The sequence below is a fragment of the Penicillium malachiteum genome (assembly GCF_028827825.1).
Source record: "Penicillium malachiteum strain IBT 17515 chromosome Unknown utg000005l:1.0-9002435.0:1.0-325561.0, whole genome shotgun sequence".
NCBI lineage: Eukaryota > Fungi > Ascomycota > Eurotiomycetes > Eurotiales > Aspergillaceae > Penicillium > Penicillium malachiteum.
Genome location: NW_026643098.1, coordinates 141,489 through 157,478, shown reverse-complemented (window position 1 = coordinate 157,478; position 15,990 = coordinate 141,489). Strand labels below are relative to the sequence as shown.

Here is a 15,990-nt window from a genome sequence, read left to right as displayed (position 1 = left end):
CTGTTTACGCACACGGCGTTGGAGAACCGCACCGGAGTTCTTTATTATTCTTGACCTTCCCTGCTCGGCCATATCATACCTATGAAATTGCATCAGATTAATCCAAATCTATGGATTATCTGCCTATTGTCGTCCCTTTATCGATTGCGTCTCTTCCAACTTGCTTACACAGAAACTGAAATACCCAAACCTGTACTTATTTTCGCTTGCATTGTGATAGACTGGAGGCTTTATGATCTGCTCACACTAGGATCTTCCTCTCGCTTTTTTCCGCTCTCCATGCTACAGTTGACCACTTCTTTTCTGGTTGCTTCGTTCATTTGATCTTTCTTTCTTTTTTGTCTTTTTGGAGGCAAGCTCTTAAATTGTTTCGGGCTTTTCACTCGCTCTAGGCTGGGAACTACTAGCTACGCATATCAATACAAGATTGAAGTCCCATATGGGCCTCAAAATTCAACATAGATAGTTTGATTATACTAGTAATTGTTTCAACAACAACATCTGAAGCATTTTTCTATTCTTTTCAAGTAGATTCGACCATCTCCTCTTCCCACCAACTCTTAAAAACATTCAATCTCTCAGTTCGAGCGCGTGCCATCTTCCTCCCCGTCTCCGTCTTCATCATTCCCTTCAACTTCTCCAACTTATCTCCAAAATGCTCAATCGCATTATCCATCACCCATCCACTCCCTCCCGCAAACTTCTTCCCCTGTGCACCGAGGAAAGTAAAGCACCGTCCAATCCCAATAGCACCTATGGCATCCAATCGATCCGCATCCTGCACAATCGCCAACTCGCCAAATCCTTCCTCATCAATCAACCGCCGAATAACGGCGGGATCCTTGCATTCAGTTGAATACGAAACATGCGATACAATAGTCTGTACCCTGATCGCTAACTCCACAGGAGCTCCTTGTTGCAGTAAAGCATGTTGCACCATCGTCTTGGGATCCAGTGACTCATCTCCCTCTGTCGTTATGTTTGGCAGGTACTTTCTATCACCGATGTCATGGAGTAGCGCCGCTAGCTTAACCACTGCACCGGAGTAAGAGGCCTCAGGGTGTAACTTTTGTTCTGCAGATAGGATCCTCATGGCGAGATTGACTACCCGGTGCACGTGTGGTGGGTTGTGAGAGGGGTCGTGGCCTGACATGCAGGTGTTCACAAAGTCAAACATAGAGCTATATAGCTTTTGGAATTCCTCTGTTGTCTCTGACATGGTGATTGCTGCCATCTTGGTGTTGCGATTCTCAAGTTCAAGTTCTTTTGGCTTGAATTGGTAATTGATGTATTTCTCAGACAATTTAGTGTAGGATTGAAATTTCCAGATCTTCTGGAATTTTGAGAAATGACCACGAGGTTGGGACGAATAGAATAATATTTATTTGTCAACTTGACGATATATTTGTGGAGCAAAATGAGTTTCCCCGCGTCAAATCTCGAACCCTTGAACGCGTTGGCGGTGAGGTTCGCGGTAGTCAAGACTATGTTTTGTCCCCTGCATCAACCCTGCAACCTTAGTGCATTTTGAAATTTTACACAACACTTATGGGTTTAATTTACAGCTTTATGTGGAGAGGCCTGTGGGGTAAGTAAGATCTACAGATTTAAAAGTTGTTGATCGACGCGATGCATGTTTCTTTTTGTTTAGATTGAAATGTGGATGTCTACAAACTTCCGAATCCAGACTTACAGAAGGAAGAGGTACTTTTCAAAATTTCATTGCCGGCCTATGAATCGGAGATTTGTGAAATAAGATCACAGAAGTAAGAATGGAAGATAACAGAATAAAAAGGCTCGGCGAAAGGCTCAATGGCCAAGTTGAAGGTCCAGACTAGAAGTGGACAAAGACCTGTCATGGAAGACTAGGTGCAGATTTGTGGGAGTCGTTCACAGAACAAAGGCTGCAAAGACCAGAGCGAGCAGACCAGCACCAGAGGCACCAGTCTGAAGGTTGGTAGCAGCGTTTGTGGTGTGCTTAGCCTCAGAGCTGGTAGCAGAACCACTGGTCTTGGACTCCTCGTTGGTAGCTATAGTGTGGTTAGTATACACTTGGATGGTCTTATGCAAGGGAACTGAAGATTTGGTCACATACTCTTAGAGCCGGAAGCAGTGGTTACCATAGCAGTCTGAGTACCAGACTGAGTAGCACCGGCGTGAGTCTCGCTGGCATGAGTGCCAGACTCAGTGGTGTGGGTACCAGTCATGGTAGTCTCAGAGTGAGTAGAACTGGTAGTAGAAGAGACATCGGCGGGGAAGAAGTGGGAGGCGTAGCAACTCTGCTCACAGTCCTCATACTTCTTGGTGTCGGCGGGAGTACCAGTACCCTGAGGGCAGGCGGCGACGCACTTGTTGGTATCGTTGGCCTGGCTATTGCTGGGGCAGGGGACGTGGTAGCACTTGGCGATGCAGCACACGTCCTTGTTGTTGCCTAGAGGGTAGAGTTCGTTAATGTTTAGATACGAGAGTCGAGATAATTATAAACAACTCACAGTTCTTGGCACACTGAGCCTCAGGGCTGATGACCACAGTGGTGGCCGGCGCCTCGGCGGTGGTGTTCTCTGCGGCTACGAGAGCCAGCAGGGCAAAGAAGACGACAAGCATGAACTTCATGGTTGAAAGGAGTGGGGAATGTAGATGGAACGACTGGGTGGGTTGGGAAACGAAGGAGTGGGAGAGTGAGGAAGGAGAGATGGGGAGGAAGAAAAGACGTGGACTAGGTGAGGCAACAATAAATACCATCTGATCTTTGCTCTCACATCAAACGCTCTCTACACTAATGTTATTATCTACAAACTGCCCCTCGTTGGACTTGTTGGACTCACTGTTATGAAATTAAGTACTAAGAGCTGTTCCTATTCGCCTTGTTTTATCTTAGAAAGCTTCTTCAATCTGTTATTCTCTATATCAATATACTTCAATTTGACAATCAGTTAGGAAATGATCCCCCTTGCTCCGCAACTAGATATCATCCAGGTCTTCAAGGGATCAGCACTACTGAGACCCTGCAGGTAAGTGGATCTGTCAAATCTGGAGGAAAATATATCATTTCTTTTTCATTGGTGGTGTAAAGGGAGGGTTTCAGCAGTATTTGGCACGGACATCCCCGAGTATGCAAGGGAATAGTGTGCAGGAGCCCTGGAGGCTAATTTGTTTTAATTTCATTCTCTATTAATGCTCCTATACTTTCTAAGTCGATACAAAGATTTTCAGGCACCCGGGTGAACATTTGAAGTATCTATGCACTTGTTACGCTGTTCAAGTTGATATCTAACTTGGGTCGACTCATGCCACATCCATCCATGTGCAGTGTGGAATGAATCAAGAAGCTAGTAGAGCTATATACACTCAGGTGCTTCAAGTTCAGTATAAATTCACCCAGGTACATACAGATGCAGGTACCAGCCAAATTGAAGCACTGGCATCTACCACACGTGCAAATTGTAACACACATGCAGTTAGTAGATGGTGGTACCTATTTAATTTAATTTTATGGCTGCACATGTCAATTAGTATTTCAATGATGCTCACCTTGCACAAGAGCGACATGTCAAATTTCAATATTCTCCGAGTAATTAGGCAACAAACTTACCGGAGTATTATATCCAGTGATAGGTAGTCTAACTTGAAATGGATGAAACACTGGCATCGAAATAGTACATAGTATGAACATTTCAAATGTTGAAGCCTGCCCAGGTGGAAACATTTTGAATAATGCGAGTGCACATGTGTATCCCAGTGCCAGTGTGGACTCGGAGTCCGTCCAATCCCCCGAAGACCTTGGGACCTTCAAGTTTCACGACTCGGAGCCCCAATGCATCGATATATATATCCATCTCCTTCAATTTGAGAATCTAAGATGGAAGCTCCGAGTCATGGCATTATGATGTGCACGTTCAACTTGAATTTCATCCATGGATATACTAATATACTATCACTTCAACTGAAAGTCATTTTTGCTTGCCAACTTCCAAGGTTGGCAAGTTCAAGTTGTGCTAATGGTAGATACATTATTGTATGTATGTACTAATGGATGTGTACGAGTAAACTGGTACCTAGGTAGTTCTATAAATGGAAGTACTACTTTCCAACCATCCAATGTTGGTTGTGCTAGTACTACCTAGGTAGTAATCAATCGAGTTCAAGTTCATGCCAGTGGCAGTGGCAGGATAAATATGTATAGTATCGATTAGTACTAGTACTAGTAGACGCCCAAATGCCAGTGCTTGAAACTTGAAGTTAACATCCAAACCCGATTGTTAAAAGTACATATATTTACTGATTAGTCGGCAAATTATATTCCTATCAAATGTTCAAGTATTCTCAACCTTGGAAGTGTATCAGAAAGTCAAGGCGAAACTGGATATTTGTATAGATGTTACTGCCACACCCACTCCAAAGTGGGGCACACGCACCTCCGCTCATCAACATCCGCCCGACAAGCATCATCAGTATACAGACAACATTTCTCCCCTAACCTCTACCATGGCTGATGCACAGTTTGACAGCGCGCTGTAAGTGCTTCAAAGCAATTCTCTCGTATCTCACAATGCTAAAATTGCACTCCATCCTCCTGTTGTCTTCGAGACCCAACCTCCGACTACAACCCCACCCCCAGTGCATGAAGAGCCCCCTCGAGCTGACCTCCTTCTTCCAGCGATCTCCTTCGGCGTTTAAACCCTCGCGATACCAAGAAAAACCTCCAAGCCATCACTACAATTGTCCCCGATCTGACCGAAGATCTCCTCTCCTCTGTCGATCAACCCCTGGAGATTCGCCGATGCAAACAGACGAACCGTGACTACCTGCTCTGTGATTATAACCGTGACGGTGACAGCTACCGGTCACCATGGAGCAATGAATTCGATCCCCCGCTTGAGGACGGCACAGTCCCTAGTGAGCGCGTACGCAAGTTAGAAATTGCAGCCAACGAGGCCTTCGATGTTTACCGGGAGCTCTACTACGAGGGCGGCGTTGGAAGCGTGTACTTCTGGGACTTGGATGATGGCTTTGCTGGTGTCATCCTTCTCAAGAAAGGTATGCATCAATTGATAAAATAGAAGTTTCTTTTCTGGAGTTTGGGCTGTGACTGATCATCTTCTCTGCAGGGGTAACCCCCGGTGCCCAGAGCTCGGGCGAGTGGGACAGCATCCACGTTTTCGAAGCGACCGACCGCGCTCGTATGTGCCACTACAAATTGACAAGTACTGTTATCCTTCATCTGGCCAGCGAGAGCCAGGCTCTGGGCGAGATGGACTTGAGCGGCAATATGACTCGCCAGGTCGAGGTGGATATGCCCGTCGAGTCGGATGCTAGCCATGTTGCGAACGTGGGACGACTCGTTGAAGATATGGAACTGAAGATGCGTAACCTGCTACGTATGTTTCCCAAATCACATCTCGAATGTGAGCTTTCTTGGAGACTTTTTCAGAGCTGACATATTCTTGAATCTTATAGAGGAGGTCTACTTTGGCAAGGCTAAGGATGTCGTTGGTGAGCTTCGGAGTAAGTGATCCATCTATACAATGGACTCGTGGCCATGGAAAACTGAACCAAGCTAATTTATATGACAGGTCTGGGATCCCTTTCCGAGACAAATCGGGACCGTGCAACACAACTTGAGATGATCAAGTCTATGCAGAAATAGAATTTCTTGCAATCTTCGCCGCATGCTTGAACTTGAATGGCTCTGGGAGCCTACAGTAGACATCCCTTTGATGTTACACTTTCTTATCTCTGCATAGCTTTATTTCTATGAATATGCCCTCTTAATTCATATGCAAACCAAGCTCCAAAGCATCTCTTAGCAAAGAACTGTCATTGTATTTCTCATTTGTAAATGTCATTAATTGGGTATCAGGCATAAATCAAAACATTTCTTGGTCCCACGTTTCCTGCGGCCCAGTGACAACTTGAATGATAGGAATTGTAGCCAGGGTTAGTCTACCTGCATGTCTTCAGGATCCCCATTTGGCTGATCGGTGTCCAACTGCTCAACAAATCGTCGTGCTGATGCCCAAAGTTCAGCTTCTTTGTCCTTCCCGACCGTGTCTTTTCGGCTATTCAGCCAGCTTATATCAAGTGGGTTGGCGGCACCTCCAGATCCTGGAACTCCGGTTCCTGTTGTGCTAGCCCCTGTCGTTTCGCCAGTGCGGGAATTGGAATCTGGTCCTAACACGGAAGCTTCTTCTAAGGCGTATACTTGGCGTCTGAGTCGTACGTCGATGGAGGATAGAAGAGCAAAATACTGTGCAGTGGCCTCTTTGAATTGTGTCTTGTGGGCTTGGAGAGAGCCATCATGGGTCGTAGAAGATGAATCGGGGGTTGCATTAGATAACGCCTGGATCGCAAGGCCAGCTGAATTGATGAGTTTTGCAACATCCTGCATATGCCAATTCTTAGTTAAAAGCTCCATCTTTAGCTCCAAAACTTTAACATTACCTGATCAATGTCATTTAATTGGCGGATTCGGTCTGCCGAGCTGAATGTGGCAGTAGAGTCAGAATTCTCCATGATTATGAGCTGAAAAGGATATTCAAATAAGACCGGCTTCCGCAGTGTGATTTGGTAGATTAGGAGTGTGAAAAGAATGTATACAGTATAGCTCTAGAAAGAATATGAAGCTTCCTGAGATGGAGTGAATGATTTGACTAAAAAGGGAGGGCGGTGAATGATAAGTGGGGCCTGAATCTGGGGGTTTCTGCCGAGTCATCAAACTTGCGCTGATCTAATATCAAATTCACGTCCACTCACTTTCTTCAAACAAACATCTTCAAACATCTTCAACTCTCTCTTTCTCCCCACCCCTCCTTCCCTTTCTCACCGCCTTCTTAATCTGTCCAACTTGTCCGAACCTCAAAACTATCAACTTATCACAATATCTACAATGTCTGCGCCTGGTGGCGGTGCTCCAAGCCCCGTCCCTAGAGGCGGCAGCATGGGTCCTGGGAACAACATGAATGCCCAGCAGCCTATTCCAGGTGGTGCTCCAATGCACCATCAGCCACCTACTCCAGGGCCACCCCCACCCTCCACTGGTGCTATGTCTCAGCAAAACCTTAACCAAATTGTGAGTGATATCTAGTAGTATACCTTTCCTGCAGTTCGAGTTTAGTTCCACATTGCCCAATTGGAGAGTATGCTCTCCAATATCTTGATTGTGCCTTGTGCCCACGATGCTGCCTTATTGCACAATGGAGTTGCCGTTACTATGGAAGTCCATTGCTTTCGCCTACCTGCCCTGGCTGCTGTCTGTTGTCAGTCGCCCTTTGCCACAAAGAATCCATCTTCTGGGGACCCCCAGACACCAGTTGATGATGCCCGTTAAAATGGCAGCTTATCACACAATGGCACTATAGTGGTCATGAAGTTTGCCTTTTGTTCTTCTTCGCATAATGGCCTGACTGTTGTCAAATCGCCTTTGGCCGCAAAGAACCCATCTTGTGGGGACCTCAGACACTGGTTGATGATGCGTGTTGTGGTCTATCATCATATGGATGGAGACAGAGAGGAAAATGTATGGAGAAGAACGTTCTGTCTAAAGAAATGGCCAGATTGTTTGATAACGTGATCATATCAATCCAGCGCTTGGCCTATCTTGGACTGGATGTTGTTTGCCCAGGTGGTTACCAAAATCATATGAAGGCTGCCTTCGCGTTTAAAAGTGACGCATACATGGTGCTGGGATCACTACTCTATGCTCTTTCTCCCTCAATCCTCCATCTTCATTTTCCATTTTTCAACCCACCAACCTCATTTTTCAACGTCCGATATTCATCTTTTTTCTATTTCAAACTGTGAACCACAAATCATGCCTCGCAAGAAGAAGTCTGCCAAGGGACACCCGAGAAACACGGGCCCTCGAAATCGCCATCGTTCTGCTGGTCAACCGGCCTCTACCTCTCAAATTGGTACTCTTGAAACTGGTGCTCCCGAAGTTGGTACTCCTGAACTTGGTACTTCTCAAGCTGGTCCTTCTCAACTTGGTACTTCTCCAGTCGGTACTCCTCCAGTCGGTTCTTCTCAACTTGGTCCTTCTCAACTTGGTACTTCGGGAACTCCTGAAGCTGGAACTCTTCAATCCAGCCTTCGTCGGTCCGCCCGTGCGCCTGTCCCACGCCAGCGTTACACGCCTCCACATAGCAGCACCCGTCGGAAGACCAGCGACCACGAGCGTGCCAGCTCTCCTCAGGATGCCGGGCATGCAAATGAAACTATTCCCCCCCCAACATGAGCGCCCCAGCGCCCGCAAATCCGCCCACAAATCCACCCCACGCGCATCTGCTGCAAATGAGCCCACTGTGCCAGTGGAAGACCCAAACTCCGATGAGGGAGTTGACGTCTCGATGCCGGATCAACCGATGCCGGATCAGAGATCTTTGGGGCCAACTCATAGAAATTTGTCCAATCGTGTAGCTAGCAACCCTCTCGCACATGTCGTCTGTTTGAACATATTTATACCCAATTCCATTTACTAACTAAATTGTCTACTACAGGTCATCGACTATCTAGCCAAGAAGGGCTACAGTCGCACTGAAGCTATGCTACGCATGGAGTCTGCCAACCAGGAGATTGACGGTCGCCCCCTCCCTCCTATGGGAGAAGACTCCCGCCCCAAATACAAGCTGGGATTCGGTAAGGACCCTTCTGAATACATTACATGTGATCGAACTCGTCTCTAATCCATCCTGTAGACTTACTCAAGACTTGGGTCGAAGACAATCTGGATTTGTACAAAGTGCGTTACCCTTAAACATGATGGCTTTATAAACAACTAGCTAACAATATTCAAGCCGGAGTTACGTCGTGTTCTGTGGCCCCTGTTTGTTTACTCTTTTCTCAACATGGTCACTTCGTTGTGGCAACAGGATGCGAAGCAATTCTTTGAGTCCAGCAAGAACATGTTCCTGCCGGAGCACACTGATGACATTCGCATTTTCGAGCCTATCAGCCTACCCGAGCACGTCCAGCACAACGACCTGGCTGTGCTTTACCGGAGCAACAAGTACCGTATTGTTCTCAGCACTCCCGCCTACCAAAATCTTCTTCAGTTTCTCGAAAGCAAAGAGAAAGAAGGTGGCTCCGTTATGAATGCCATTCTGAGCAGTTACTGCACGATCAAGACTTTGGAACGAGCTGCAGATGATAGATTCAGTTTTGCCACAATGCTGGGCCAGGGTGGCTCTGATCAATCTGTCCCTTTGGAGGACGAAGGTATTCCCGGTCATCATCCTGGTTCTGCTTACACCGGCGACAATCCAGCCATGGCCGGCACTTTGCCACGACTTCGACTTGGGAAATTGCCCATGGAGCCTACGCTGGAGGGGGATGTTCGTCATGAGTTGGCTGAAATGGATGCCAAGGAGCCGCCTCCACCCGGTCGTAACACCCTTGTGGAAGAATTTGAGCAAATGATCAAGCAAGAAGAGGACGAGGAGTCTCCCAGTCGAACTGATGTTCCATTTCCTATCTCCACTGCCCGTGATCTTGCTGTCGAGGTTCAAAAGGTTCGAGACCACCGTGATCGCTTCCGGATTCCCGCCCGCACTGGTGGTGTGGCCCCGGCGGTCAGTGTATGCATGTTCACTTTGCACAACACGTTCGACTCGTAAGTCTTCAAACCTTTTTATTTATTCGTTTATTTTACCTGGAAGATTCACTAACAAACATCTAGGGTGAATTGCGTTGACATCTCTGACGACAATACACTCATCGCAGCTGGCTTTGACCAGTCGTTCATTCGGGTATGGAGTCTCGATGGCAAGGCTATCAAACCAGCCTATCCGGAAATGGATGAGGATACACCTCCTGCTAACTCTCACCGTTTGATTGGTCACTCGGGTCCTGTCTTTGCCGTCGCTTTTCATTCCGCTGCAACTGGTGAAGAGAATGTGGATCGCGAATCGAAGGATTATTCTCCAACTAATCCTCGATGGTTGGTCTCAGCCTCCGAGGACAAGACCATTCGTCTATGGTTCCTTGATACATGGCAGTGCATTGTTGCTTACAAGGGTCATGATCGCCCCGTCTTCGATGTGCGATGGGGACCCTTCGGACATTACTTCGTTTCAGGCGGTAGCGATCGAGCTGCGCGTCTCTGGGTCTCGGATCATATTCGTCAACGCCGCATTTTTGTTGGTCATGACCAGGATGTAGACTGCGTCTGCTTCCACCCTAACTCGGCTTACGTCTTCACGGCTAGTAGTGACAAGTCAGTCCGCATGTGGGCTGTCACTACTGGAAATGCAGTGCGCATGTTTACCGGCCATACAGGCCCGATCACAGCACTTGAATGCAGTCCTAATGGCAAGATTCTTGCCTCAGCTGATACTCAGGGCTCCATTTTCTTGTGGGATCTGGCACCGGGTCGACTCTTGAAGCAAATGCGTGGTCATGGAAAAGGTGGCATCTGGTCCCTCAGCTTCAGCGCTGAGTCTACTGCTCTGGTTTCTGGTGGTGCAGATGGCACCGTGCGTGTTTGGGATGTGGCCGGTCCCCAGGATTCGACCCAAGGTCGCGTCGTCAATGATGGCGCTTCAATCTCGAAAATCGACGTCTCCAACACTGCCGCTGGTTCCTCTGGTCAGGCAAAGAAGAAGAAGGGTAAGGACGTCGTTGTTAGTCCCGATCAGATCAGTGCTTTCCCCACGAAGAAGACACCCGTCTACAAGGTGAAGTTCACTTCTATGAATCTGGTGGTTGCGGCTGGTGCCTATCTTCCATAGATCTATCGATCATTGATCTTTCATATTGTTACTCTCTTCGGCAAAAATACCCTGGCATTGCTTTTCTTCATTTTCTTTTGGCCCTTTGCGTCAAATTGCCTATCTTCCATAGATTTCTCACTCTTTTGTGACGGGATCTGGCGTTGGGGAACTTATGACTTGATCTTGGTGTTATGGTGGACGGTGGCGCGATTTCTGATTGAATTTTTTTTGTTTGTTTGTTTCGTTCTACAAAGCAAAGCCCTGAGCCCTTGTGTTCCCATCATACCTAGGTATCGATGGTGGCTACGTTTTGGATTTGGTTTCTCCTGACAGATTCGACTATGGGCTGCTAGCCATTTGAGGCTTCATGCGGCCCTCCTTGTTGAGTCATGAGTCCTTTGACTTGCCTGAGACCGAGACCGAAATTAGGTAGCCATGTGGTTTTAGTTTCTTTTGACAGATTCCACTAGGGGCTGCTGGCCATCTCAGGCCTCATGCGCCCCTCTGTGTTGAGTTAGTTGAGATTGAAACAGAGACTGAAGTTACGTGAGGTCGCTGTGTGGTTTTCACTTTTTTGTTTTGACTTTCCTTGTTTTTTAAAAAAAGAAATTACCAATTACTTCAATTTTTGAGTTCCTCCTTAACTTTCTAAGTACTCCTAGTCAATGATGATCATGATTCAAGTTATACTAACATTTGAAACTTGGAGGTCCTAGTTCAATCTTTTATCATAATCTACAAAGAGTCTCAAGGAAGTTGGTCACTACTAGTAAGATTTAATTACTGGCAGGGGAACTCTCTCAATTTGCCAATATTCACCAAGTGCTTCAAGTTTCATATGAAATTGCTATCTACTTCAGCTGCCCAATCATACCTGAAGCCCCAGCGCCTTTCTTCATTGCAGCAGCAGCTTGCATATCTGCTACTTTAGGGGGAAGTACTAAGGCGCTGCGGTCATTGCGTTTATAAAAGTCCGCAAGCACCTGAGCTGTCTTGATAGGCTGATCTTCTTGTACAAAGTGGCCCGCCTCGGGAAATACCTGGAGTTGGTATTTTCCTGTGAATGATATCAGTAAAGTAGGATGAAACCAGTCATGCTGTGGGATTTGTGTTACCTTGCATTTGACCGATCATAAGTTCTTTATCCAGTCTGTCGGTTCCAGCTAGAAGTAAGAGCTTTCCTCCTCTCGCTTCGAGAAATTTCTTGCTTAGGCCGATAAACCAGTTCTCCCAGAATGGTTTCGTTTCGGAAAGGTTAGTGCGCCAGACCCAGGGCCAGGAGGGATCACTGGGAGAGGTTTCTTCGTATATCAGGGAAGGAACAGAGGCACGAGCAGAATTAGTGTTTCGAATGGTTCGAGAGCGGGTGCTGTGTATTATGACAATTAGTATTGAATGAATGTATGCAGAGAATGAGCAAGAATGGGAGTGACTTACTGCCACTCGATTCCTGCTTCTAATGAAGGAAATCGCGTTGGTCGAGTTGACAGATATTTCTCCATGCTTTGGAGAGCATCCATGGCAGATCCTACATGTGCTGATTAGATGGAGAACAATAATGGTATTGGGGATATAACTCACCCTCCACAACATCCAACACAGCATATGCCAACAATTTCGGACCTAACTCCCCATTCTTAGCCACATCTGTGATGACAGCTCCTCCAAGACTGTGACCCACAAGTAGAATGTCTGGTAACTTGTCCCATTTCATTCGCTCTTGGGTCTGGCGAATTACGTGAACCACGTCTTTGCTGAGAGTTCCCAAAGTCAAATCCAGTTGAACTTGATCATTAGCTTCTACCTGTGCAGCGGCAGCAGTTGATGGTGTTTGTTGCTCCGTTTTGGTAGTGGTTGTTGTCGTGCGACCATGACCTCTTGCATCGATGGAGAGAATCCCGGCCTTCGGAAGGATCTTCCGGATCTCGTCTGCGCATGTTGCAAATGAAAGACCCGATGAGCCTGCTCCATGGTGCATGACAAAGAGTGGTCCTGAGTCCTTTGGTGAAGTAAGATACACGTGATGGAGGATGTGTAAACTGTCTGATTCTTGAGCTAGGAAGAGCTCCTGTTCAAAGAAATCTGTCCATGAACATGATTGGGATGACTGGCTGAGAATGAATTAGCCTTTGTATTCCGAGGTAATAATTTCAATATTTTAAAGTCTCGCATTAGGCATAATATAGAGTAGAGGAGGCTTTGAAGAGTTGATATAATATGGGAGATAAATTGGGCGGAGAGACCAACGTGTGTTTTGTTCGGGCAAATAGATGTCTTGTCGGGGACGGCATTAGCGTGCCGGTCGATGACAGCGACGAGGTTGACGAGCTATCGTCATCGTGACCCGGGTGATGGGCATACATCGCATCCGACATTGGTACGTCGGATGGAAATTTCGCCAATTTAGACTTGGCGAAGGATTTCTGGAGCTCGCTCATGGAGTGCGGGGTGGCCCGTCAATTGTACACCAGAATATCTTCAAGAGTTGGTGGTGCGTTTTGTTGATTCACAGAATGTCGGCCAAGCTAGGTTTACAGGAGGAAATCGAGAGAAATTATCTGGACCAGATAAGAGATGGATGCCCCTTGAATTATCAGAATGAATCCGAGTCATTGAAAGGAACTTGAACTAGCACTTGAGTTGATAGCTGGAGGTGGAGATTGATCTGCTGACTAATGGCCACCAGTTGAGTGCCCAGTTGAAGGATACATTTTGACTATTCTTCGAGAGACTTGATATAGAGAACAAGAAATTTAAAGTAATAGTACATCAAGTATGTGAATACTGCATGTGAGCTTGATCATACCTAGTCATATTTTACTTATATGGGGCTTCACGATTGCGGCTCAAGTGGCTCACCAGGCCAATCAGGGTGGACGACTGGAAGTAATACATGCACCATGAACATTGAAAATTACATGGAAAATACCCAGACTTGTAGGCACTGATTTTTGGCATTGAAATAAATTGGAATCGATACTTTATTATCCTTGAATTTCTTATGGAAGGGTGAAAGTGGCGGTGTCAGGGAGATCTCTGTATGTATGAGTGCCCGTGCGACAGTACTAGCAAAGACACTGGCGACGAAAATAGCAGTTGACATTTGGGACGATAGAAAATTTTAGGAGGAAAATGCTAATTAAATAAAGGGAATCTACTATGTTCAGCGAAAAAAAGAAATCAGTTTAGATCAATATATGGATATGCTGGAGAGTGTGATTGAGCATACTTTCTATACAACTGGGTATTCCCCCAAACTTGAAGCTGGGATTCCCCTTGGGTGTACTATTATGCACATGTGTACTACCTATTTGATCTCAAATATTAGAATCTTATTCTTATCTGTAAATTCTATGTACTAGTACTTGTTCTCATATTCATTGATATCTTGATAATAAATGTATGACGTCACTTCCATAGTCAAGTTATTCAATCTTGGCAGGTGATCTCCCCTTGATACTACTATATAGAACTGCATTCAAATGTTCTGGATTTCAAGTTTGCTATCAAGTCCTTCTATCCCACAGGAGTTGAAAAATAACCTGAATCCAAAATGACCTCTTTATGGGGACATTCAAAGGATGGCCCAGACAGAGCGGAGCAATCTACTCAAAGCACTGATCCAGAAGATGACGAGAATGCGAGCTTTCAAGAACCAACCGAGCGCACGAGATTGCTTCATCCAGAGCCTGACCATGGATTCTTAAGCCCAGATGACCCAGCTGTAAGTGGATCTACACTCTCTCCATCAGCACGATTTGAACATCATTGACATAAGGCATCAGGTATCACCTTACAATCTATGGACTGTACGCGCTTTACGCGGACTTTCGCTGGCTGCTTTGGCCATTAGCTTCGTATGGTGGACTTTCTTACTAGTTTCCATCTTCGTCAGTCCTCCGTTGATGCATCCTCGGGGATCAGGCTTCTTCGCCTTTTCATACACAACATTAGCAACTGGATATTTAGTCCTCGGCTTGCTATTTTTCTCTGTTCCATCAAAACCAGTAACTATTTGTGGCTGTGTTACCACCGTGTTTCTTTTGGTCAATATGATCATAATCTTGGCCGTGCCTCGAATTCGACTTGAAGAAGGCTGGGTTGGTATCGCGTCCGTCGTTTGGGCAACTGCGATTGCCTTGTATCGGATTATCCAGAATCGTGCTGTTGCATGGGGCAAACGAGAGGAAGAAGAGCGACTGACTGGACGGGAGGAAACACGCCGCTCGTTAAGAGAATGGTTGGTCGTACTTGTTCAGATGGTTGTTCTAGTCATTATGACTCTTGCGACCATTCTGTTCACTGCGACATTGACTCTCCGTTCTGGTGATGCATCACTAGAACCTACCGGTCATCGGTACTCCGTTCATGGTGATATCTATCAGGTACATCTCGCTTGCGTCGGAAATCGTACCGACGAGAACCCGCACGAGCCTACCATTCTGCTCGAAGGAGATTATGGACCTGTTGAGCATAGCTTGCAACCATTCGTCAACGACGCGTATCTGCACGGGGCTATAAGCCGATATTGTTATTGGGATCGTCCGGGAATCGGGTGGTCTGATAATGCGCCATCACCTCATTCAGCGGGAATGACGGTAGATGTTCTCTCCGAAGCGTTGGCTTTGGCAGGCGAGACCGGCCCCTGGGTTGTTTTTTCAGCGGGAATCGGCAGCCTATACTCTCGGCTCTTCGCAAGTCGCCATCTTCTAGAGGTCAGTGGTATCTTCCTCATCGACCCGTTACATGAAGCATATCTGGATGATGTTGGGAAACCCAATCGCGGATTCGTTCTTTGGCTCCGAGGTATACTTTCGCCTTTGGGTCTGGATCAACTGGCTGGGGCTTTGGTGCGTGGTCGCTCTCGTGAAGATCGAGTCATTGGACGCTCGGCATATCAATCTGGGAAGTTTATCAAGGCGAAATTGCAGGAAAATCTGGTGGCGGTTACCATGACTGCGGCGGAGGTACAATCTGCGCGTCATATCCAAATGGGAGACACTCCTGTGGTTGTGGTTAGTTCTGGGCAGGAGATGCAGAAAGACCCACGCTGGGCTGAAAGACAGGAGGATCTGTCTCATATTACCAATAAGCTTCTCTCATGGGATATTGTACATGATGCTCCTCATGAGGTATGGACAGATACAGAAGGTCGCCAGATTTTGGAGAGGAGACTTCGGGATATTGTGACGGAAAGCCAGCGCGGTGGCTTCAAGTTTGGTCAATCCTAGGCAGGTTTTATGATTCTTTGTTAGGTATCTAGTACTGCTACTATTAACTGGAT

At 46.5% G+C, this 15,990-nt stretch overlaps 9 protein-coding genes across 9 annotated transcripts; 5 read left to right on the top strand and 4 right to left on the bottom strand.

Annotated features, from left to right (window-relative positions):
• Positions 1–523: 523 nt before the first annotated feature.
• N7483_009968 (HD domain-containing protein) lies at positions 524–1,234 on the bottom strand (the record flags this gene model as incomplete). Its single annotated transcript, XM_057093395.1, has 1 exon — positions 524–1,234. One exon carries the CDS (start codon positions 1,232–1,234, stop codon positions 524–526), a length of 711 nt encoding a protein of 236 aa, XP_056942691.1.
• Positions 1,235–1,890: 656 nt separating this feature from the next.
• N7483_009967 (uncharacterized protein) lies at positions 1,891–2,613 on the bottom strand (the record flags this gene model as incomplete). The annotated part of the gene is made up of 3 exons (XM_057093394.1): positions 1,891–2,030; positions 2,096–2,431; positions 2,493–2,613. 3 exons carry the CDS (start codon positions 2,611–2,613, stop codon positions 1,891–1,893), a joined length of 597 nt encoding a protein of 198 aa, XP_056942690.1.
• A 1,872-nt stretch (positions 2,614–4,485) lies between these two features.
• cap2 (F-actin-capping protein subunit beta) lies at positions 4,486–5,647 on the top strand (the record flags this gene model as incomplete). Its single annotated transcript, XM_057093393.1, has 5 exons — positions 4,486–4,514; positions 4,658–5,037; positions 5,109–5,378; positions 5,458–5,505; positions 5,574–5,647. The coding sequence occupies 5 exons, from the start codon at positions 4,486–4,488 to the stop codon at positions 5,645–5,647; spliced, it is 801 nt and encodes a 266-aa protein (XP_056942689.1).
• A 291-nt stretch (positions 5,648–5,938) lies between these two features.
• N7483_009965 (mediator of RNA polymerase II transcription subunit 11) lies at positions 5,939–6,513 on the bottom strand (the record flags this gene model as incomplete). The annotated part of the gene is made up of 2 exons (XM_057093392.1): positions 5,939–6,382; positions 6,442–6,513. The coding sequence occupies 2 exons, from the start codon at positions 6,511–6,513 to the stop codon at positions 5,939–5,941; spliced, it is 516 nt and encodes a 171-aa protein (XP_056942688.1).
• A 373-nt stretch (positions 6,514–6,886) lies between these two features.
• On the top strand, positions 6,887–7,327 carry N7483_009964 (WD40 repeat-like protein; the record flags this gene model as incomplete). The annotated part of the gene is made up of 2 exons (XM_057093391.1): positions 6,887–7,069; positions 7,262–7,327. 2 exons carry the CDS (start codon positions 6,887–6,889, stop codon positions 7,325–7,327), a joined length of 249 nt encoding a protein of 82 aa, XP_056942687.1.
• Positions 7,328–7,810: 483 nt separating this feature from the next.
• Positions 7,811–8,233, top strand: N7483_009963 (uncharacterized protein; the record flags this gene model as incomplete). Its single annotated transcript, XM_057093390.1, has 1 exon — positions 7,811–8,233. One exon carries the CDS (start codon positions 7,811–7,813, stop codon positions 8,231–8,233), a length of 423 nt encoding a protein of 140 aa, XP_056942686.1.
• Positions 8,234–8,345: 112 nt separating this feature from the next.
• Positions 8,346–10,724, top strand: N7483_009962 (WD repeat TAF5 family protein; the record flags this gene model as incomplete). The annotated part of the gene is made up of 5 exons (XM_057093389.1): positions 8,346–8,435; positions 8,496–8,634; positions 8,694–8,737; positions 8,799–9,607; positions 9,674–10,724. The coding sequence occupies 5 exons, from the start codon at positions 8,346–8,348 to the stop codon at positions 10,722–10,724; spliced, it is 2,133 nt and encodes a 710-aa protein (XP_056942685.1).
• Positions 10,725–11,557: 833 nt separating this feature from the next.
• ppe1 (putative ribosomal protein/carboxylic ester hydrolase (Ppe1)) lies at positions 11,558–13,144 on the bottom strand (the record flags this gene model as incomplete). Its single annotated transcript, XM_057093388.1, has 5 exons — positions 11,558–11,763; positions 11,822–12,075; positions 12,144–12,234; positions 12,288–12,817; positions 12,954–13,144. 5 exons carry the CDS (start codon positions 13,142–13,144, stop codon positions 11,558–11,560), a joined length of 1,272 nt encoding a protein of 423 aa, XP_056942684.1.
• Positions 13,145–14,259: 1,115 nt separating this feature from the next.
• On the top strand, positions 14,260–15,937 carry N7483_009960 (DUF2417 domain-containing alpha/beta hydrolase; the record flags this gene model as incomplete). Its single annotated transcript, XM_057093387.1, has 2 exons — positions 14,260–14,430; positions 14,492–15,937. The coding sequence occupies 2 exons, from the start codon at positions 14,260–14,262 to the stop codon at positions 15,935–15,937; spliced, it is 1,617 nt and encodes a 538-aa protein (XP_056942683.1).
• Between the last annotated feature and the right edge of the window lie 53 nt (positions 15,938–15,990).